Source organism: Artemia franciscana, chromosome 8, assembly GCF_032884065.1.
Source record: "Artemia franciscana chromosome 8, ASM3288406v1, whole genome shotgun sequence".
Taxonomy (NCBI): Eukaryota; Metazoa; Arthropoda; class Branchiopoda; order Anostraca; family Artemiidae; genus Artemia; species Artemia franciscana.
In genome coordinates this window covers 39219291-39243030 of record NC_088870.1, presented here as the reverse complement: position 1 = coordinate 39243030, position 23740 = coordinate 39219291, and the positions used below count along the sequence as shown (strand labels likewise).

Below are 23740 nucleotides of genomic sequence, written 5' to 3'. Positions count from 1 at the left end.
CAAAACACCAGAAAATATGTGTTAATATGAGCTAAAATTTTGATAGTACCACACAAAATTTGTTATTACCGTGCAACACTTGGGTAAAAGAAGATTCTCATAATATCTGACAAGAGTTTGATAATACCATGCAAGATTTTGATAATATCATATAAGATTTTGATAGTATATTGCTAGATTTGGATACTATTAAACAAGTTTTGATAGTACTAGAAAATATTTTGTTAATATGAGGTAATATTTTGAATATACAACATAAAATTTTGTTATTACTATAGGATTCTCTTAATATCGGACAAGATTTTGATAATACTAGACACCATTGGATTACCATGCTAGATTTCGATATTGTAACGCATGGTGTTTGATAATATCAGACAATTTTGACGGCACCTCACAAGATTTTCGTAATGCTTGGCAAAAATTTTGTAATACCACATACAAATTTTTTATTACCTAGCAAGATTTTGGTAACACCAAAGAGGATTATCATAATATCTGACAACATTTTGACAATACCATGCAAGATTTTGGTAATACTTGGCAAAATTTGTGTAATATCACATACGATTTTAATAGAACCATACTTGGTTTTGTTAATAACAGACAAGTTTTGGCTTTTCCAGAAAATATTTTGTTAATATCGGGTAATATTTTGATATTTAAACGCAAGATTTTGCTAATAAATCGCGAGGTTTTGATAATGCCATATAAGATTTTGAAAATACCAGCGATGATTCTCATAATATCTGACAGGATTTTGATAATAATAGACAAGATTTGGTAGCGCCATGCAAGATTTTGATAATGCAATATAAGATATTTGGTAATATCACGAAAGATTTTGATAATATCATACAAGATTTTGGTAATACTTGACAAAATTTTGATAATACCACATACGATTTTGATAGCACAATTCCAGATTTTGGTAATATTAAGACAGGTTTTGATGCTACTAAAAAAAATTAATGTGAGGTAAGATTTTTATAATGCTACACAAAATTTTGTTATAATCTTGCATGATTTTGGTAATACCAAAGAGTATTCTCATGATATCTGGCAAAATTTTGATAATACCTAGCAAGGTTATGGTAATACCAAGGTTATGGATATTATCAGACAATTTTTGATAGTAATGGAAAATAATTTTGTTAATATGATGTAAGATTTTGATAATACCTAGCAAGGATTTGGTAATACTTGGGAGGATTTTATTAATATCAAAGAGGATTCTCATAATATCCGACAACATTTGGATAATACCATGCAAGATTTTAGTAGTACTTGGCATGATTTTGATAATACCACACCCAATTGTTTGTAGTACCATGCTTGACTAGGATAATATAAGACAAGTTTTGATAATACAAGAAAATATGTTGTTAATATGAGGTAAGATTTTGATAATACCACACAATATTCTGTTATTACCTTGAAAGATTTTAATCATGCCAGAGGATTTTCACGATGTCTGACAAGATTTCATAGTATCACACATGATTTTAGGAATACTTGGGAAAATTTTGATAATACTAGACAGAATAACAACAGACCATTTCAGAGCATTGGAATTAAGTATGTCAAATTATGGAAAAAATGGTCGACCTCAAAACTGGCCGAGGGTTTTGAGTCCAACCCTGAATGGAATTAACTATTCGGCACATCATAGCTATTATACCGACCAAATTATTGCAAATATTTTTGGTCCTTCCTTTAAGGACTTTAGTGCTTCTCAGCCCTTTCATATAGACTGTAAAAAATTAAATGAGTTTTGGTATGCAAAATTGTTTGATGAGTTTAAAACTCTGTTAACACATGGCCGGCTAACTTTTTTGACAGTAAAGATGACATTATCTCTGCATCAAAAATCCTACCAAACAGCAGATTAGCACGATTTATTACAGGACATGATAGATTGCTTCATTTTTCAAATAGGATTGGGAAAGCTGACTCCCCATTGTGCTTATGTGGTCTAATGGAAACATGTAGTCATCTTCTATTTGATTGCCCTTTATATTGTAGAGCACGTATAATAATGCGGTTTGAATTAAGTGAATATAAAACAAGTGTGCCGTTTCCTTTATTGCTGGTTATTAGAAATAATAGAGTTCTGACTATTTTAAACAGATTTTTTTATGCCGCAAGAAGAGACTTGACTTTTGGTTAGTGTATATGTTTTGTTTTCAATAATGTGTATTCTTTTTTTCTCTTTTTTTGTAGTGTGTACATGTTTGTTTTTTATGTGAAATATCTGTTTTTGGTTTAATCAGGAAATAAAGTATCTAAGCACACATACAATTATTGGTTGTTTAAAGAGAAAAGACAGATATTTCTAGATACTTGGGATACAAATAACATAGGAGAAGAAAGACCAAACCCAGACTGCTCTGAGAAAGTGTTTTTGTAATGCAACTTGAAGTCTTCTGTATTTAAAAAAAATATTATGTAACTTAATTAGACCATAAATTGGGAATTTTCAAACTTGCTATTATTAAACTAACGGTTAGAACTTTATTTGAAGGGATAGAGCATTGACCAAAATTTCCAAAACGAAAGATCACGCGTTTTAAAAGACTGAATTAACATTTCCATAAGAATCAGACTTGACCACCCCTGGGTCTGAAATACTTAGAGCCAGGATTGGGTATCTTACTTAGAAAATAGAAAGGGTGGTTTTATGCTTACCGATACATTAAACATAGTGGGAAAAGTGAAATAGCCTCTTTCTGAGTCGGTTGCTATAAACATAGGTGGCGCTCCAATGCTTCTATAACACCGCATTAGAGCTAATACGACCATTCCAATTATTATTGAGGAAATTATTGAAGTAAGATTAATTCCAGTATACACATCCAAGAAAGTCCATAAACTTCTCCAATTATTAACACATGCTAAAAGTAAAGAAAGAATAAGTCATTGGCGTTATGATTAAGATAATTGGACATAGGCATTGCCAGGGTAAAATCATTGAACTGCTAGTACTTCTAATAGCAACTGACTGGAACATTAAGCAGCCTGTATCCAACAGAGCCACATACGCTCAACTTCATCCAGGCTTCTGAAGCCTTCACTCTTTACTCCTTTTTATGAAGATCCTATTTATCACTGGCAGCACAATAATACTGGCTAAGTATAGATCTAAGTGGGCTCTGTACATCATTTATTTATATGTTGTTTTTTACCAGGGCTCTCCGTATTAAAGGAGTTGGCATAGAAACTTTTAAAGGAGCTTATTCGATTGAAAATTTAAAGTTATAAAAATTAAATATTGCTGCTACTACTACTCCTACCATTATTACTTTAAATACTACTACTGCTAAGGCTAGGGGTATGAAAGTGAAAATTATAGGAAATGCTGAGGGGGAAACTGAACAAAATTGAAACACGTGTGCATGGTTTGTCAAAAGAGTATACCAGCAATATCTTAGGAAGGACTTGGAGCGTTAAGTTGAAACTTCGAAGGCATGACAAAATCTGCACATTACTACCAGGGATGAAGCAAGGGTTTTGAGTTTGGAGGGGGGTATAAAGAATGTGTCAACAAAATCTTTTAGTGTGCCAACAAATACGGACATACAAGCTATATTTTGACGTCAAAGTTCGAAGGTGTCGGCACTACGCACCGACACCTTGGAATTTCGGGGGTCGGGAGTCCCCCCTCCCCCTTAGCTGCACTCCTGATTGCAACTACTGGTGCTACTGTTAGTACTAAAACTTTTTTCTACTACTGACACAGCTACTACCACTACTGCTAGTGTTACTACTACCAGTACTACTACTGCTGGGCTACTAGTACTCCTGCTAGCACTACCCCCACTACTACTACTACTACTACTATAACAGCTAATGCAAAGGATAAGGGTATGAAGGTGAACATTTTTGGGAATATTCATGGAGAAGTTGAATTAAATCAAAAGTTCTTAGTGTATGCAGGTTGTCAAAGGGGCAAATCAGCAATATCTTAGGAACGGCTTGGAGCATTAAGTTGAAACCTACAGAGCTTGTTGTCGAGGATGTTGAACTAGCCAAAATGCAATTTTTGCAGGCTACTACTACTACTACTTCAACTGATACTATTGCTTCTACTACTGCAACTACTACCACTATCACTACTATAATCACTACTATTATTATAATTATTATAATAATATAATATATATAATTATTATAATTATTATAATTAATACTTATTTAATATATTATAATTATTAATATTATCCCTGCTACTACTACGACAAGTGTTCAAGCTAAGGGTATTAATATGGAAATTTTAGGGATACTTAGATGATGTTGAACTAAACCAAAATACACTATGTGCATGCCGGTTGTCAAATAGACGTATCAGCAATGTCCCGGAAATGGCTTAGGATATTAAGTTGAAACTTTCAGCGTATGTTGAAGAGAGTGATGTTTGTAAAATGTAAAGGTGCTATGTATACTGCTATTAATGCTAATACTACTAATGCGACTATTGTTGCTACTGAGTCTTAAAATATTAAGGTGAAGCATTCAAGAAATGTTTCGAAACACACACTGTTGATACAGGTTATCAAACATGCGTAACATTCCTTGGATAGATTTGAGTTTTAAGTTGAAACTTTTAGTGCAAGTTGAGGAAGATGTCAAAGCAACCAAAACGAATATATGCATTCCACTAGCAAGATTTCTACTGTTACTACTAACACTATTACCAAGGCTAAGGGCACTTAAAGAAAAATTTTCAGGAAATGTTGAGGGGTTTTTTGAATCAAGTTGAAACTTGCCTTGCGGATACAAGCTGTCAAAAGGACGTATCAGCAATATCTCAGGAACGAATTATAGTATTATGATGAAAGTTTCAACACATGTTTAGGGGGATGTTGGACTAATGAAAAGGCAATAAGTGCATAGTGCTATTAGACGTAGCAGTACTACTAACACTACTAGCAGTAATAGCGCTACTACTATTAGTTGTATTACTGCCGCTTCTGCTACTAGGACAGTTCTTACTAAGGCTAATGGCATTTAAGGTGAAGTTTTCAGGGATTGTTAAGGGGGATACAGGAGTAAAAAAAACATACTATGTTCATGCAAGTTATCAAAAGGGCAGATCAACAATATCTCAGAAACGGCTTATAGTATTAGATTGAAACTATCAGGACATGAGGAAGGGATATTGAACGAGACAAAAAGGCAAAATATGAATATTATTACTGATGCTACTATTAATACTAATACTGATATCACTACTACCACTCCCAGTTTCTCAAGCTCCTACTGTTACTCCTATTACTATGACTACTACTATTACTAATGCTAGGGGTATTTGGTAACATTTGAAATAAATAAAATCACATTATTTGCATGCAGTTATGACAAACGGTGAATTGCCAATACCTAGGGAACAGCTTAGAGAATTAATGTGAAGTTTTCAGTGTATTTTAAGGGGGAGGTTAAACTAAATCAAAACACACTACATAGATAGGAGTCATCAAACAGATGTATTAGTAATATCCCAGCAACGTCTAAGGGTGTTAACCCAAAACCGTCAAGGCTATTAACATCACTACAACTTTTGCTCATAAGACTTCTACTTGCTACTATTACTGCTGCTATTGACTAAACTAAAATAGTTTAAGTACCTGCTGGCTCTCAAAATAGCATAGGCGCGATATCTTAGACGGGAATAGAGTGTAAAGTAGAAACTTTCAGGGAAATTTTATATTGCTTTAAAACTAAATCAAAAGGCAGTAAGTGCATACTGACTGTCAAGCTGACGCTTCAGCAATACATCCCGAACAGCTGAGGGAATTAAGTTAAATCTATCATTGCTACTGATATAACTTTTTTTTACAAGGGTTGAAGTGAATCCTGGCTGTCAAGGTGGCATAGATGCAATGTTTTATGTTGGAAGTGTTAGAGCATTTTATTGGATATACTGAACAGAATCAAAAGATACTGTACCTGTCAAAGTTTGTCAGGAGGCTATGGAAGGTCTTTCATAACAGATAAGATATTAGTAGGGCATGTTGAGGAGGATGCTTTTTTAAAACCGGACGTTAAAAGGGCGTATCTGTAATACACAGGGTCTTAGGCTAAAAATAGTACAAGTACTATATCCATTACTGTAATTCTTCAACACATATCGCAAAGCTAGGAGTAAAACAAAGCATTAAACTTGTGTTAAAAAAAAAAATCAAGAAATGCGGAATCTCCGTGTTTCACCTGTGATAATCCCTGTATGAACGTTTTACGCATCTATTGACCGAAACAAAGTCAGCAGTTGCTTTATTACTGATTCAAATTCAATAGCGCTAAAAGGACTCTTGTATTGTACATAAAAGACTAAATCGTTCAATAGTTGGAATTAACACATTAATTGAGTGGTTTGCACACAAGGCTTGTGACCCTTTGTCTATGGTTCAAGTCTTGGTGTCATTGGTAATTTAGTTTGAACGGGAGTCAGTGGTGTGACACTCTAAGTTCAGCAGAGTTGACCCAGCTCTAAATCAGTGCCTGGAGAAAGGCCCCTCCCTCCATTTTTGCTTCCTGACTGAAAAGCCATGGAACAAATATCAGTACCGCCGATAGGAATTGTAAAATCCAACACCGTACTCGAGGCCTGATCCATGGGGCTAGGAGATTCGACCCCCTCCCCCCACCCCAAAATGTTTTTCTGAATCATAAAAAAGTAACAAACACGGATATAAATAAATTTCTATGTGTTTTTTTTATTTTTTTTGTGTAAGCCTCCCCCCCCGAAAAAAACATTTTTGTACACCCAACCCACCCCCAAAAAAATACTGGATACTGGCTTGGCCGTACTTTTAACTTTACCTTACTAATATACTTAAATGTGGAAACCTAAGTGAATATTCTTCTTTTTCTTTTCTTTTTTCTTCCATAAACTCCTTAATTTGATCAGACAACACATTCAGAATTTTAAACGGCTAAAATATATATTAACATAATAAAAGAGTATCTTACTTACCAAAAGCAAAAACTGACGTATACACTCTCGACACACAATAGAAAATCACCTTACTCTTAAGGCACTTTTTTTGTAATGTTTCACGAAATACTGTAAATGCTACTGGTATTACAGAACCAATTACTGCTGAGATAAATATGCTCAAATCCTTGTCCTCGGGGTAGAGATAATTGTCTAGAAGTTGCCATACACCTCTCCAAAATCCCACTACAAGAGGTGAAACTACAAACAATGCAAATATACCATCCGCCACTTGTGACAACCATAGTCGGACTCGATTCTTCCACTTTGAGTCCATGGCTTTGCAGCATTTCGAATGGAAAATGTAAATGTGGAATACTTAGTCTTGTGCCTGCAAGAAATAATTATAGTATTATATAATATATATACAATTATAATATAATTATAATATAGATATATATATATATATATATATATATATATATATATATATATATATATATATATATATATATATATATATATATATAATTATAGTAATAATAATCTTTGAATCAACGGACTAAATAGTATTAAAACTCAAAATCTAAGTCAATAAATATTCCTTACTTTCTGTCAATTTTATTTTCCCGTCAAATGTTTCAGCTTCCAAATATTAAACTTCATCCCACGACCTATTCATTAATTAACTTTAAAAAAAATTAAATAAGATATCAAAGGAAAAGTAAAACCTAAGATGAGCGTAAATAAAGTCCTTTAATAATTCAAAAGTAAAGCGAGCAAAAATTGCCGTAAATATATAAATTTAGAACCAACATAAATAAAAACAAACGCATCAAACTAAAGATAACAGATGAATTGTTGGTGAATAAAATATTCCTAAAGCAAAGAAAAATGGAAACTAATAAGTCAGTAACCTTAAAGTTCACAGAAAATGCCCTAGCAGGGCTACCACTCCCCTATGCCTTCTAAAGGTCAATGCATCATTTATACTTCACTGAAAACGATTTGCATTACGAGCAGTTTGTTTTTATTTGTTAAAATATTAGCAACAACACAACAGCAAAAACAATTTCATAAGGCTACTCAAAGTCTACGAAGAAAATTGGGGCTAGTCCCTTTTCCTCCCAATTCCTCTAAACAGCTGGAGCGTAGTTTGCGTTCTGTTGAAAATATTATGCATCTTCAACAGTGTAGCAACAGAGGTCTTGCTATATTTCGCTTTGAGGAGTTGCGGGTACGCTTTGATCCACTAATTTTGCCTAATTCTAGCTTAAAAAAGGTATAATATTCCACATTTTTTTTCTAAAATATTTTCTAGAGGGGTGGGATCTTGGGTCCCTTGAAGGCATCCATTGTTCATTCAGTAGAATCATAATCATCAGTAAATAATGTTCATACAGGATACACATAAGCAATCACGGGACAGGTTTGGACAAAGATGTGAGAAAGAGAAGCTGCTGAGCCAACGAGCAGTAGACTGTAGCAGGACACGTAAAAGTTGGCACTTGGAAATTTTTTTATTGATTCACTTCTATTTGAAACCATGAGACTGGTTACTTCCACGGTAGCTTTAGAAATACTGGGGAAAAATCCATTCAAAAGTGAGGAGGAAAAAACACTTGAATGTGTTTGAAATTTAGTAGGAAAGTAGCCATACTCTAAGCCAAAAAAATTTGTAGCAAGAAATGTCGTAGGCTGACTTTTGTAGTCTAAGTCTAAGCAGGGTTCAACATTTCATTATGAAATCGCCGGCCTTTAGACTTTTAAGCCTCCTAACGGTTGCGTTGTAAGAGCAGAGGTCGCATTGATTGTAAGTGCCAAATTTCTTGATAAAAATATTCTACAACATTACTATATCTTAACCAATGTGCAAGCAGATCAAGTTACTATGCGGAAGGTAGCTGGGACTAAACGGTGTCAGCCCCAAATAATTTGTTTCTTCTACCTCCTTGGCCCAAAATACTGGTATCATAGGTTTCAAGTTGGTCTGAGCATTTTTGAGAAATTAAATTTTTAATTTAATTGAGATTGAAAATTATCATTACCGTGTTCAAATGGTTCAAGGCGCAGCGTACATTACTGTTCTGATAAAAATATGATAAGGAGCGTTAAGGGAGGATATTGGAATGCCCGTGGGCCTACTTTGTACTTTCAATCATTTAAAAGCATTGTATACTTCCAATTGCAGCTGGGTGTTCATGCATGTCTCTCTTTATGTCCCAGTATTAGGCTCCCTTTATAAGGTTCCCATAAAAACTGTTTGCTATGCAGCTATTCCATTTTGTGGGTTGTGCTCTTGGGAAGATTAAGCACATATGTGTTTTCAACTCTTTATTTCTACTTGGTTTTTGAAGTTTTTCCTTATTTGTTTTGATCTGAATTCTCAGAGTATGTGTTTATAGTTTCGGCTCTTGGGTAGATTTTCTAATTTTTAGGGCTTAAGAGCTTAAACTAGATTTACGTTGCATGGGCAACGTAAGGTGCTGCGGCAACCTTTTTTCTGCTTTGCCGAGTAAAGTGTTGCGAGAGAAACACTTTTGTTTTGTTTCCTCGCTTTGATTAAACGCTGAAGTTGTTAATCTGTAAGAATCTTAAAATAAATACTAGGTACATCCTTAAAAGTTGCAAACCCTTCATTGCAACTAGCAAAAGTTGCAAACCTCTCATCACTAAGATGATTGTAGCCTAACAGCCGATTATTACTTACAAGTCCCCTACATGTCTTACCGCTGGAACCAAATTGGTCTTACCATCAAATACACCGGAAACAAGTAACAGGTGCACCAACTAGCAAAAGTTTTGAACCCCTCATTGACGAAGATGATTATGAGCTAACAGCCGACTTATACTTAAAACTCCCCTATATGTCTCACAATTGATATCGGCCTATTTTTAGTTTCAGTGTGTACCTTATTACTGAAGTTGTCAGCCCCTTTAAACTTTGAAACTGTTATATATCATAAAGGAATTTTTCCACCAAAAAATGGATGACATATACTTTGATCAGCTCATCAAGAGCTATAGACTGCCGTCGAAATAAAAATCTATATGTCTTAGTTCAAAAGTTGACTTTCTTGCCGTAGGCCAAGTTTCCAACGTCATCACTTAGAAAGGAGCAAAGGATAAAGTCTAATTTCTTTAGCAATGAGACAACTTTCAAAATTTAACAGGCACATCTGGTACCATTTCTTTTATGCAATCCCAGGTGCAAAAAAACGAATGATAAACTCAGCTAAAATCACGAACAGAAAGGGGTAGAAACAATAGATTTTTGACCCCAGGCAAGAGTTCTACGAAACTTTCCAAAATGCAAAGTGATATTCATCAATCTGGCCTAAGGTCCACAATTTCCGTAAAAACCGCAGAGGTTAGAGCCTTACCACTTTCTAGGAAGAAGCTGAAATCGGGGTGCTAGGAACAAAAAAAAAGAAAAAACACGACAAAACCAAAGTGTTGCTCTCGCAACACAATAAATCCATTAGTTCCAACAGACCCACCGAGTTTGTGTTGCTAGGACAACGTGAAGTGCTGCAACAGACTCTGATCAGCTTCATCGGCATAATTGCAGGAGCAAAGCTCTTACTTTGTTTCTTCACCATCGATCGAACGCCGTAATTCCCAACTTCTTACAACTTTAAAAACAGTATTTCACAAGGACAAGTTTTTTCTACTAAAAAAAAAAAAAAAACAACGAACAGATGAAAATACGTCCTTAAAGACAGTCTCAAAAGGCGCAACGTTCTTAAAAACATCTTTGCTCTCTTTTCATGAGTATCAAATCAATGCTGTTATTGAATCAGTTAGTTGTGAAATATTCCAAAATACAGAAAAACTAATGCTTTATAGCTTTGCCCCACATAGAAAACCTTGCAAAATCTAAGCTGATATTTGGTAAAATTATAATATGTTCGAGCTCACATTGTTTTGTTTTTTTTTTGTGTCAAAATATAACACCTGCTAATTTTTTCATAAGTATTGGATTGTGAAAACAATTTGATTTTAGGTCTATCACCAACTGATTGCTCCATAAGCTCTTTACTAATAACTGCCAAATTCTGTCGTTATGTTGCACTATGGTTTATAGTCTTTGCATTACCATTTGTTTGAGGATAGTTATTTTACTGTAGAGTTTACTAGAAACGAATAAAAACGCAGACTGATTGGTATAGGCATGTAACCTTTGTCTTTGACGAGGGACAAAGAGCTTGGGAAAAATTGGATTTTGTCATATAACTCTAAGAGCCCATTTTATGTTTCTAATCATACATATAGAAAATCCTTGCAGTGAAAGGGAGGCCTATCTGCAAAAGGCTGATAGGCTAGTTTGTGGCAGAAATATAATAGATTGAAAATATTTGTACATATTCAAATCAAACAGAATGCGATATACCCAACTTTATGCTTAAAACTTGGAGTTGGGTCAGGTTAGGGTGTTAAAGGAGCAACTGGCTCTCTCAGGTTCTCTAAGCATATAAATTGCAAACCATTGCATGATTCTTTTTTAAAAAGTTTGAACATACCTACCTTTCTGCTAAAAATTTACCTTTACAAGCGGATAGGAGTGGGTTTTTAAAGAGTCTAAGGGCTCATTTTTTCCTCTATCAATACGGATTGAGTGTCTTTGAGCGATACCGCCGCAGAAAAGCCGCAACACGTCTACGTTTCTGATGGAAAGCTGGAAGAGAAAGTGGAATTGTTTGATAGACCAAGAGCCCCCTTTGAGCCTCAAATCACACATATGAAAATCATGGCCCATTTTTTGTTTAAACAAGGTGTAGCATACCTGACTTGTTGCTAAAAAGTTTGAGGCGATTGGGAAGGTGAGCAGGAACAGAGCCACTCAAAGAAGGGCAATCGGGGCAGCTCCTACACTTACAGTGGCTGGGGGAGCAACGAATGAGGCTAACAACAAAGAGAGATAAAACTCCACAAAATAAAAACCTCAAACGAGACTGCGGCCAGTAGAGGGAAAAGAGATGAAAGACTAAAATAACGCAGATATTTCGTCTGTATCTAAACTAGGCGTCCTCAGCACAAGATGAATAGAAAAAACACTAGACTAAAAACAAATAAAACCACCAACAATAATAATAAATACAATTGTCGCTACTGATCCACGTAGGGAAAAGAAGTTATTAGGTTACTTCATTATGAAAATTGAAACTAAGTTGATTATTCTGTTGCGAAATACATTTCAGAGAGGAGGCTCAGAGAGAGAAGGCTTAATTGATTGAAAATTGAAAGTTCTAGTTCACTTTTTAAGAGTCAAAAGCGATCGGGGGGCAGCTAGACCCCCACGTCCTTTTCCCCCTAAATACATCAAATAAAAATTTTGAAACAGCCATTTTTTCAACAATAGTTCAAAAGTTAGATAACAAAACTCGGGTATCGACACAACCCCCTGAGCCCAGGTGTAGGCATTGTAAGTTACACCCTGGGGGCATATATGGTTTTTATGGAAGAGATACTCTTATAAACTTCAGAGTCGGCCCATTTGATTAAAAATTGAAAATTCTAGTTCACTTTTTAAGAGTCAAAAAAGACACAATGGCAACTAGCCGCCCCACAACCTTTTTCCTCAAACCCATCCAATAAAAGTTTTGAGATAGCTATATTTTTTAAAAGTAGTTAAAATGTGAGATAACAAAACTCTGGTGCCGACACAGCCCCCCAAGGCCAGGGAGCAGGCGTTGTAAGTTATGACCTGGTGGCATTTGTGGATATTATGGAATGGATGCTCCTATAAACTTCAGAGAGGGCTCATTTGATTAAAAATAGTTCACTTTTTAATTAGTACACTTTTTAAGATTTAAAAGAGGCCTGAGGGCCACTATCTCCTCCTCCTCCAGCCCCCCCACCCCCTTCCCCAAACCCATCCTATATAAATTTTGAGATAATCATTTCTTAAAAATAGTTGAATCACCAAATAATAAAAACTCTAGGTTCGACACAGCCCCCAGTGCCCCGGGGCAAGTGTTTTAAGTTATGCCTCGGGAACGTATAAGGTTTTTATGCAACGGGTGGTCGTATAAACTTCGAAGGTGGCTCATTTGATTGGAAATTAAAAGCTCTAATTACCTTTTTATGAGTCAAAAGTGAACGGAAGTTATCCACCCCACCCCCTCTCTCACCACACACCTACACACGCTTTGACTTGACTTAACGCTCTTGCTCAGCAGAATCACCAATATCAATCAATTTCAATCAATATTTAGTAAATCAAATTAAAAAATATGCAACAACTATATTATGCCCCAACAGAGAGCAGAGCTTGTAAGGCGGGGGCAGTACAAATGCATAGAAAAAAACAAAATATCTCGTCATACTAATAATTCCAAAAAAAAAAAAACATAGAAGGTAGGAGATAACATAGGAGGCCACCCCAGCGCGAGAACGCCACAACAAAATACATATTAAAATCTATTATTAATCAATCCCGACATCCAGGCAAAGAACTATTATTGAAATGTGTTTTTTCAAAGAAAATCGACTCATGGAACTTCGGGACATTTCTACCAAGTTAAGCATATTTACAATATGAGGAATCTGGTATCTGATTGAGAATCTAGCTCTTTCTGATTTGATTGGTGGAAGGTAGTACTTCCAGCGTATAGGGACTGGTTGACAGCACCGTCAGTCTTCTTCAAGTAGCCCTGTCGAGGGCTAAGGATGGGGCCTCATTTGGGTTGATGTTGCGGTTGAGCAGGCATTGGCTTATTACATTAGCCCATCTAGTGCTTGGCCTTCCTTGAGGGTATTTCCAGCCTTTTTCTGAGGGGTTGAAGTCCGAGAGGATCCTTGCGGGGGTACTTAGCGGGAGACGGAGTAGGTGGCTGTACCACCTTAGAGAGCGTGCTTCTACTTGGATAGAGAGGTTCGTCAGCTTGAAGGTCTTCAGGATCTCAGTATTGCGGATCTTTTCATACCATTTGAAGCCTTTGACTCGACGCAGATGTCTATTCTGAACGGCATCGACCTTTCTTTGCTGTGTCTGGGTTATCAGCCATGTCTCAGATGAGTACAGCATGCTTGAGACGGTGGTGTTGTAAATTCGGGCTTTAGTATGGCGGCTAATATGGGGTTTGTGGAAGATTACTCTCAAGAGTCGTCTGAACACAGAGCCTGCCTTGGGTGTTCTGGCTGAGATTTCGGCGTCAAATATGCCACTTGAGGATATAATTGATCCGAGATGTGTGAAGTGCCTTACCACATCGACAGCTTGGCCGTTAATCTGAAAAGTTGAGAGTGGTGCTGATGTAGTTATTTCTATGGGCATGATCTTCGTTTTCTTCCTGTTGATTTGTAGCCCAACTCTCGAGGCTGTGAAGGAGAGCGTCTCGAGTGCACACTTAAGTTGGTCAAGATTGTCACTAAGGACAGCCACATCATCCGCGAAGTCAACATCGAACAGAGTCCTCCCGGCCACTGATGTCGAAAGTATGGGCATGGTGCGTCTCGTTCAGGATGTCGTCGATGACGCAGTTAAACAGCGCGGGTGCAGCAGCGCATCCTTGCCGTACTCTATTTTGTATGAGGTAGGAAGAACAAAGATTCCCGTTAACCAGGACGGCACTTTCTGTGTTGTTGTAGAGTTTTTGAAGAGGCTAACTATCTTTGTGTGTAGGCAAGCAGGTTTCAGGATTAGTCAAAGGGGCAGTCTGACAACAGCGTGAAAGGCAGAGCAAAAGTCAATGAAAGCTATGTAGGTTTTTCTGTTAAATTACACTGTCTTCTCAACGATCTGTCTAACCGTGTGAATATGTTCAGTTGTCGATCTTCCTTGCGTGAATCCGGCTTGCTGGGGCCTCTTTCCCAAATGCATCAAATGAAAATATTTAGAAAGCCATTTTGTTTGAAATAGTCCAACGGTTAGATAACAAAAACTTTGTTGTCAACATACCCCCCCCCCATATCCTGGGGAAGGGCTGTAAAGTATGCCGTGGGTGGGTATATAAGGTTCTTATGGAAGAAGTGGTCATATATACTTTGGAGGGGACTCAAATGATTAGAAATTGAAAGCTGTAACTCCCCTTTTAAGAGTCAAAAGTGATCCGATGGTGACTAGCCCCTCCTCCTCCCAACCTTGTTTTTCCCCAAATTCGTCAAATCGAAATTTTACATAGCCATTTTGTTCAAAGTCTTATAAAGTGCAAATAAAATCTGGTGTACTTCTGTAGTCCTTCACTTGCTCCATCACACCATGTCGCTTTGTGCCATTTATGGAAATCCATCTCCACGTGTGTACGGTTCCATCAAGTGTGGTTCACACCAGTTGGTGTACAAGATTTTTTCAAGTGGGCTATCCCTAGGATAAAGGTTCTACAACATTTTACTTTTCAGCCATGCCAGTTTTCGGCATCAGAATAAGAAAGTAATACACTATAATAGTTCCAAAAAAGGAATACCGTCATGTATCAGTGTTAAATTCCCCCAAGCCTTTGATGAAAACTGGATACTATTTTTATTGAACCCTAGCGTCAAATAGCCATTCTTAATAGATTTAACAATGATATCCTAAAATACACGTATCTATAGCGAACCTATTAATGTGTCAGTAATTGCAAAATGAATTTGTCTCCTAAATTGAATTTTTTTTTTATGTAGGCGGACATACAATTAATTTTTTAAAGGCAGTTTTAAAGTTTCGATTACTATGAGCTGTGATTTACTCTTTACTAGCTTACAACCATTGGTGCAACCATTATTTAAGCTGTGTTTTGTATATCCTAGACATTCTTTGTTTTTACTTGTTTCTATAAATATAGGAATGGAGAAATTAGGAGCTAAAAAGGGATGGTTTAAGGGATTATTTTTAAATTTCGAAATAACAATGAAGAGCGATGCCAGAGTGTAAAATGAGTAGAAATATAGTCAAATAGTAAGTCTGTATAAATTACTATAAATGAATAAGTAAGTTCTAAAACAAGAATAAAACTGACAAAAATTACCTAAAAGAAGTATCAGTGCCGCCCCCTCATACCTCTTAAAGGCTAAGCGTTATTTGTCTTTTGCTAAAAACAATACAATAGGCGTCCCGAACAGCATCTTTTCTCGTTGGTCAAAAATTCAACGAAAACATGAAAATGATAGTCAGTTTCACAGGAAAGATAAAAAATAATTTAGTGGAAAAATATATTCGTTACTTACAATTTAACTATGCTGTAAACTATTTTAGTTTAATTTTGCTCAAAGAGTATTTGAAACTCAAAAGCTATGACACTAAGTTTCGCATTCTCTTTAAGTTTTACAATCTAATTTTGCATAGCTTTTAGCTTTTAGCATAGATTCTTAGTTTTGCATACCTTTTCAAGTGCATGAAGAGCAACCTCCCCATGCCTATGTATATTCAGCTATCCCCAAAATATTCCAAAACACCTATAGATGGGTTCTGGCAGCCCTACTCCCAAAAACTCATTGCTATGGCTGAAAACAGAAATTCAATATCGGATATATAGCCTCATTCTCTTTACCGAGGCAGCAGGGACAGATCCAGGGATTGGTTTTTGGGGATTCCCCCTAGAAGGTTGAAAACTACATTAATTATAGGGGTGGAGGGCTGAAAATGCCATTGGTAGAGCCTAATTTCGTTGGTGCCCCCCCCCCAAAAAAAAAAAAACGCTGATTCTGTACCTGGCCCCACCTGGCAACCATTCGAATTAAGAACTTTAAGTTAGGCTAGTACCTTTTAACTAGGCTTCGCGTGTCTTAGATACTCTTATTCTTTCCTTTCTACGTATATAAACACGGAGAAACAAGAAGCCCAAATGGGGCTGCTGTAAATAAGGATACTTTCAGGAAAGCTAATTAGGGTGATATATTTTTTCAAAGAATAATATTTTCTTTCATAAGAAAGATTTCCTATTGTATTTTAAGGCACACATCGAAGAGGTTCCTTTTCAAAATATCTTCAGTTGTTTAAAATCTTAAAGGGATAGTGTTATATCTTAATAATTTTGTGGTTTTCCTTAACGTCTAAATGAAGCATTAAACAAAGTAAATTAATATATTCGGCATTTTACTATCTACTATTTTATTTATGAGAGTAGGAAAGTAGTTGATTTATAAAAATAGAACCCAAAAAATTTGATGGCTTAGTATATGTCCTAGTAAGATTTTCAAGCTCAGATCACTGCTGTTTCTGTATTTGAAAGGCTTAGAAAATTACACAGAAGACTGGCCAATTCTACCTGTCTAAACTTTAGAAAGAATGTGCGTTTCCTTGATTTTGATTTAAGTCAACTTTACTTGACTCTAGAATTTGAAAACAAAATTATAAAAATTTGAGGAGCAATGAGTGATCCAGGTATAAGCAGTATGGTCCCTCTGGCTGCCTCATTGGCCTTTCCATCAATCATATGATGCAATTGAGACAACTCTATTAATGAGAATGACTTTCGGTATAGACTCTTTTAAAATTTCCAAATTTCTAACCAAATATCGTTAATTCATTAATAGAATGATCTCATTACATCATATGATAGTCTCGAAAGCCCAAGAAAGCCTTTCAGACTTTGCTGATTGTAATTGGATTCATCATTACTACTGATTTGAATAACTATGAAAACCATGATACCTTTCCATCATGCAAACTACATTAGGTAAAGCAATAAGGAATTAATCTAAAGCTTAGTTGTGATAGAGCTCGAACATTACTCCGCCTAGCAAAAATAGCCCAAAAGGCCTTCTACAATCATTTTGCCACACTTCAACTTGAAGTCTGAAACCATCGTTTAGCGAGGTGATATTTTTCAGATAAAAAAGAGAAAAGATGTTAAAAATTAGCATTACAAACATTTTATTAATAACAAGCATTAGATTATATCCTGTATTGTAGGGTATACGGTGTAAAGAAAACAAGGACCTGGGAATCAAAGAAAATGCATGGAAGGAAGCGGCAAAAAACTTAAATGACTCAGGTAAAAATGGGTTTGGCATTTGTTCAATATTTGAAATGAGCACCCTTGCTTTTAACACATTTAGTAGTTATGGGCTATTGTATTTCTTTTTGTGGGACGTGATCGCCTCTCATTAGGTTGCTAGCTACTACGGCAACCCGGATAAAGGAAAAAATATCACATGTTATTTGCTTGGAGGTAAAGTAAGCGAAGTTTCTTGATAAACATGCAGTAAGAGCATAAGCACAAAGTACTTTCATTTTTTCTTCATATCATGAAGCAAAGAAAAAACATTTTCAGCTAATTATCATGTAATTTTCGTCTCGCCTTGCGAACTTTTTTCTTCCTCAAACAATTTTTTGTCACGCTCTATAAGAACTTAACTTCAGACGGTGATTTTTTTACCCTTATATTAATATTTTGGCTCTATACCCAAGGGTCATCCTCAGCAAAGTGCACATAAAATGTAAAATAAGATTTAATACTTGGGATCATTAAAACTAAAATTTAAAGTCTTAGAAACATGGCTTCGAAGAATGATCAGCATTTTATTGTAAGTCTTATTTTATATTTTTTATATGTGCTTCCCAAAGGATGACCCTTAAACAAAGAGGTAAAACATCCATTTAAGGATTAAAAAATTTACTGTCTTACATTCATCCTTCATCGTTTCATACGGTGTTGTTTGTACTGCCGATCTGAGTAGGATTTTAAATCATATTGCGTTTTTGTCCCAAATTCAAGACAAAGTTTCCAAATTCCTTATAACCAAGGAATTTATCCCAAATTCAAGACAAAGTTTCCAAATTCCTTATAACCAAGGAATTTAATAATCAAGATTTAGCAAAGCTATGAGACTCAGGAAAATTTAAGAAATTTACCTGCTTTCTTCAACGTCTGGAATGAAGCATTAAAAAATTGCTTATATCCAAGATGAAGGCTTTTTGATATCTTGGAGAGTAACTGGGTTAAGGGAATGAAACTTTCTGGAACGGATTCAGATCATATATTATCAAATAAAAATTTATTTGGAAGTATCTATTTTCACCCGCTCCGAAGGGCATCAACCTTTGATGAACTTAAATAAAATTATATTATAAAAGGAAGCTTTCTGAAATGGAGCTAGAGCGCTAATATGGCAAAGGGAAAGAATATTCAGTTTTGTACCTTTGCTATAACTTAAATGTTTAAAAAATTGGGGAAAATGTCCCTTCAGTTCGAAAATAGACTGCCAATTTAACTCAAAATCATATTCAATTCATAAGAGTTTTGTCTTTGCGACATAGAATCAAGACCCAGTCCAATTTTAGATTAGGGGTGATTCTTTTTTTCAATTTTGCCATGAACCCAGGATCTACTGCTTAGATTATACCTCAGGAAGTTATTTTCAAGCTCTCAATGCCACTTCTTCCCTACAGGAGCATCAAATGGGAAGAGAAAGGGGTAGGGGTATTCACACCCTAGATCTTTTGCTTCCCTCCCCCTAGATTAAAAAAAAAACATTTTACATTTCCCTTGAAAATGCTTTTTTGCAGTATTTTCATTAAAAAAAATTGAAAAAACTTAATAACCCTCCCCCTCTTTAGATTTTGACAAATACATTTTATCTATATACCCTGCCTTTTCATGAATTGACAACACTTCTTCCCTATCCCTTAAGCCCAAAAGAGCACATAGTTTAGACTAGTGTTGTAAAATTGCCGTAAAATAAAAACTCGGTAAGTAAAATTGGTAAAATTGACAAAATAAGGTAAAATTTATAAAATAATGTAAATTTGGTAAAACAAGGTAAAATAAGGTACTCCCTGGGAAATGCAGAGTAAAATTGGGGTTTTAGAGTTGCCTTGTAGCTGCAAGACAAGTTAAGCATTTCTTTTTAAGCATCACTTACAGCTTTTAATGAAATTTTTTAATGATTCTGATTTCCTGGGCTTGAAAAAGGTAATGCCCTTCATCTGGAGTTTCATCAGTTTAATTAATTGTCTAGTGTATTTCTTTTGTAATCTAGTGCCCAGCATAATACCTCAGCAATTGGACAGTGCCTGACTTCAGACATATATTTAAAAAAAATAATAAGAATAATAATAATAAAATAAGATAGATAAATCACATTTACCATCGTTTGGGAGTAAAATCCTATTTGTCATTTTTTACACATTTAAACCTAAGAAATGCTGCCAAAATCAACGGGATTTTCTTATAAATCTAGCTCCTCTCCTTCAGAATTAGATTCTGATTCAGGTGACCGTGCCTGTTCTGAAGCAAGATCCCCCAAGCCCTAAACACCTAAACAAAAGTCCTGGATATGGCCCTGAGTGTTATATATCAATTTCTGAAAATTATTTCAAACAACTGTCGACAAACAGGGGCCGTTAAACTAGAATAAGATTTTCTTTAGACACTGTAGCCAGTAACAGCCAGTAACAGTCGGTAGCAATTCGTCGAAAAGCAGGACAAACTTTTGAAAAGGGCTATTCAGGATACTGGTTCCGCTTTGGCCCCTCTATATCATTGAAAATCCAGATGATGTAGTTCTTTTTGATGAGGCAACTTTAATATTTGAAGCAAATGGCCTCTAACACTTCTTTAGGGGGAAATTGAAATTTTCAACAAATCTATAAAATACAGACCTTGCTTTAAATAGAGATTAAATAAAAAAAAACTAGTTTTTTTAACTGAAAGTAAGGAGCGACATTAAAACTTAAAACGAACAGAAATTACTCCGTATATGAAATGGGTTGTCCCCTCCGCAATCCCTTGCTCTTTGCGCTAAAGTTTTTAATTGTTTTAAAAAGTAGAATTGTGGCAAAGAGTCAAACTTTAGCGTAAAGAGCGAGGGATTGTGGAGGGGACAACCCATTTCATATACGGAGTAATTTCTGTTCGTTTTAAGTTTTAATGTCGCTCCTTACTTTCAGCTAAAAAAACTAGTTTTTTTTATTTAATTCCTGAACGTTTTTGAGTTAATGCATGTTTGATTTTGGCTCTCCGCGCATAAATTATTGAAATGAAATTAGTATTTTAATTTTTTTTTTTTTTTTGGCTAAATGGCTTTCTCTTAGTTTTGATCAGACGATTTTGTGAAATAAGGGGTGGGGAAGGAGGCCTAGCTGCCCTCCAATTTTTCGGTTACTTAAAAAGGCTACTAGAACTTTTAATTTTTAACAAACGTTTTTATTAGTAAAAAATATACGTAACTTAAAATACGTAACAAACTTTTATATTCTTATATTTTTATTATGTGTACGAGGAGGTTTGTACCCTCGTTAATACCTCGCTCTTTACACTAAATCGTAAGTTTTGTCCCAATTCTTGAAGAATGACCCCTGAATCAAAAAGGCCGTAGAATAAATAGTTGAAATTACTAAAAATATTTTAGCATAAAGAGCGAGGTATTTATCTCCTCCTAAATACCTCGCTCTTTATGCTAAAGTATTTTTAGAACCCCTCATATGCGCAATAATCTCTGTTCGTTTTAAATTTCAATGCTATTCCTTACTTTCAATTGAAAAAACGTTTTCATGTTTATTTTTTCATTGTTTTTTTATAGTAATGCTAGAAAATCCTGCGCCCTTTTCATTCAATTTTTCTTCCCCCATCACATATTCCTCCAAGGAAAGATCCTCCCACATAGCCCTCTCCCATCAACTCCACCCCCCAAACCTAAAAATCCCCCTGAAAACGTCTGTACACTTCCCAATAACCATTACTATATGTAAACACTGGTCAAAGTTTGTAACTTGCAGCCCCTCCCCCAGGGATTGTGGGGGAGGAAGTCATTCCCAAAGACATAGTTATTATTGTTTTCGACTATGCGGAACAAAATGGCTATCTCAAAATTTTAATCCGTTGACTTTTGGAAAAAAATTAGTGTGGGAGGGGGCCTAGGTGCCCTCTAATTATTTTGATCACTTAAAAAAGGCACTAGAACTTTTCATTTGCGTAAGAATAAGCCCTCTTGCGACACTCTAAGACCACTTGGTCGATACGATGACCCCTGGGGAAAAGAAAGAAAAAAAACAAACAAATAAACACGCACCCGTGATTTGTCTTCTGGCAAAAAATACGAAATTCCACATTTTTTTTAGATAGGAGCTTGAAATTTTTGCTGTAGGGTTCTCTGATATGCCGAATGCGATGGTGTGATTTTCGTTAAGATTCTATGACATTTAAGGGATGTTTCCCCCTTTTTTCCAAAATAAAGCAAATTTTCTCAGGCTCTTAACTTTTGATGACAAAGACTAAATCAATTGAAACTTATATATTTAGAATCAGCGTGAAAACTCGATTCTTTTGATGTATCTTGTAGCATCAAAATTCCGTTTTTAGAGTTCCGTTTACTATTGAGCCGGGTCGCTCCTTACTACAGTTCGTTACCACGAAGTGTTTGAAAAGAAAATAATTCGGTATTTCTGGGCTTCTGACATTATGACTCCTTTGCAGAAGTTAGGCTCAAAATTGGAAAAGGATTATATTTTTTTTCTGGGCCCCTTCCACCTCTTAGTTCGTTTATTTTCCCATTAGTTTTCACCTGTTTTCGCTTTATAGTTGTTTTATCTCTTAGCAGTTCTTTCGTTAGTTGAGTTATGGTTGTGGTATATATGTTTTATCGCTCGTATAGTTGTGTTATATTCAAATTATACTCCATAATAGAGAGGCTCCGAACACCCAGCATTGTATATTCAGCTCTGAATTTGACGTTTTTTTTCTAACGTGACCAGATTCGTCCTGCGCCCTGCGCCCTTTTCATTGAATTTGTCTTCCCCCATGACATATTTCTCCAAGGAAAGATCCTCCCACATAGCCCCCTCCCCTCAACCCTACCCCCAAAACCAAAAAAATCCCCCTGAATACGTCTGTACACTTCCCAATAACCATTATTATATGTAAAGACTGGTCAAAGTTTGTAACTTGCAGCCCCTCCCCCAGGGACTGTGGGGGAGTAAGTCATCCCCAAAGACATAGTTATTATAATTTTCGACTATGTTGAACAAAAAGGCTATCTCAAAATGTTGATCCGTTGACTTTGGGAAAATAATGAGCATGGGAGGGGGCCTAGACGCCCTCCAATTTTTTTGGTCACTTAAAAAGGGCACTAGAACTTTTCATTTCCGTTAGAATGAGCCCTCTTGCGACATTCTAGTACCACTTGGTCGATACGATGACCCCTGGGGAAAAGAAAAAAAAAAAATGAAAATAAACACGCACCCGTGATTTGTCTTCTGGCAAAAAATACAAAATTCCACATTTTTGTAGATGGGAGCTTGAAACTTCTACAGTAGAGGTCTCTGATACGCTGAACCTGATGGTCTCATTTTCGTTAAGATTCTACGACTTTTAGGGGGTGTTTCCCCCTATTTTTCTAAATAAGGCAAATTTTCTCAGGCTCGTAACTTTTGATGGGTAAGACTAAACTTGATGAAAAACTTAAAATTAAAGGATTCAAGTAAAATTTTTCTTCAATTTAAACTAAGATCATCTGTCTACACTTTTAGTGAAAATAAGGTCAGTGCAATCACTAAGACAATCAATCACTAAGCGGATAATTTTATCCAATCTAATGGTGAATAGTATTGGTGACAAAGACTATTGGTGAATAGTCTTTCATTTATTTTGGCTTAGTTTTTTGGTTTGTTGGATTCATTCTTTCTTCTGCTCAGTTAGAGTAAATTCAAGAGATCCGTTTTCTTTCCTTTTTTGAGGATTGAAGACGACTAAGGCGGAAGTCCCTGACGAAATATCTGCCTCTATAATTTTCGCTTCTTTTTTATCCGCTGGCTGACATTACCCTCATTTTTCTTGGCTATTTTTTTTTTCTTTTTTGTCATATATCAATGCTGCTTCTAGCCCTTTCTGTCTTTAATAGTTCTCATAACTAATATAATTTTATTTCAGCTGATATTCCACC

At 35.6% G+C, this 23740-nt stretch overlaps 1 protein-coding gene across 3 annotated transcripts in view; it reads right to left on the bottom strand.

The window, feature by feature from the left end:
• The window catches only part of LOC136030406 (uncharacterized), a 74711-nt gene that overhangs the window by 49198 nt on the left and 1773 nt on the right, over positions 1 to 23740 (bottom strand). For all 3 annotated transcript variants that reach the window (XR_010618273.1, XM_065709362.1, XM_065709363.1), the window contains exons 2-3: positions 6974 to 7325; positions 2689 to 2894 (exon numbers count right to left, since the gene is read on the bottom strand). Coding sequence is in view for 2 of the 3 variants with exons in the window: in XM_065709362.1 (XP_065565434.1) it covers positions 2689 to 2894; positions 6974 to 7271 (504 nt within the window). In the remaining variant the exon portion in view is untranslated. The remainder of the gene's footprint in view (positions 1 to 2688; positions 2895 to 6973; positions 7326 to 23740) is intronic.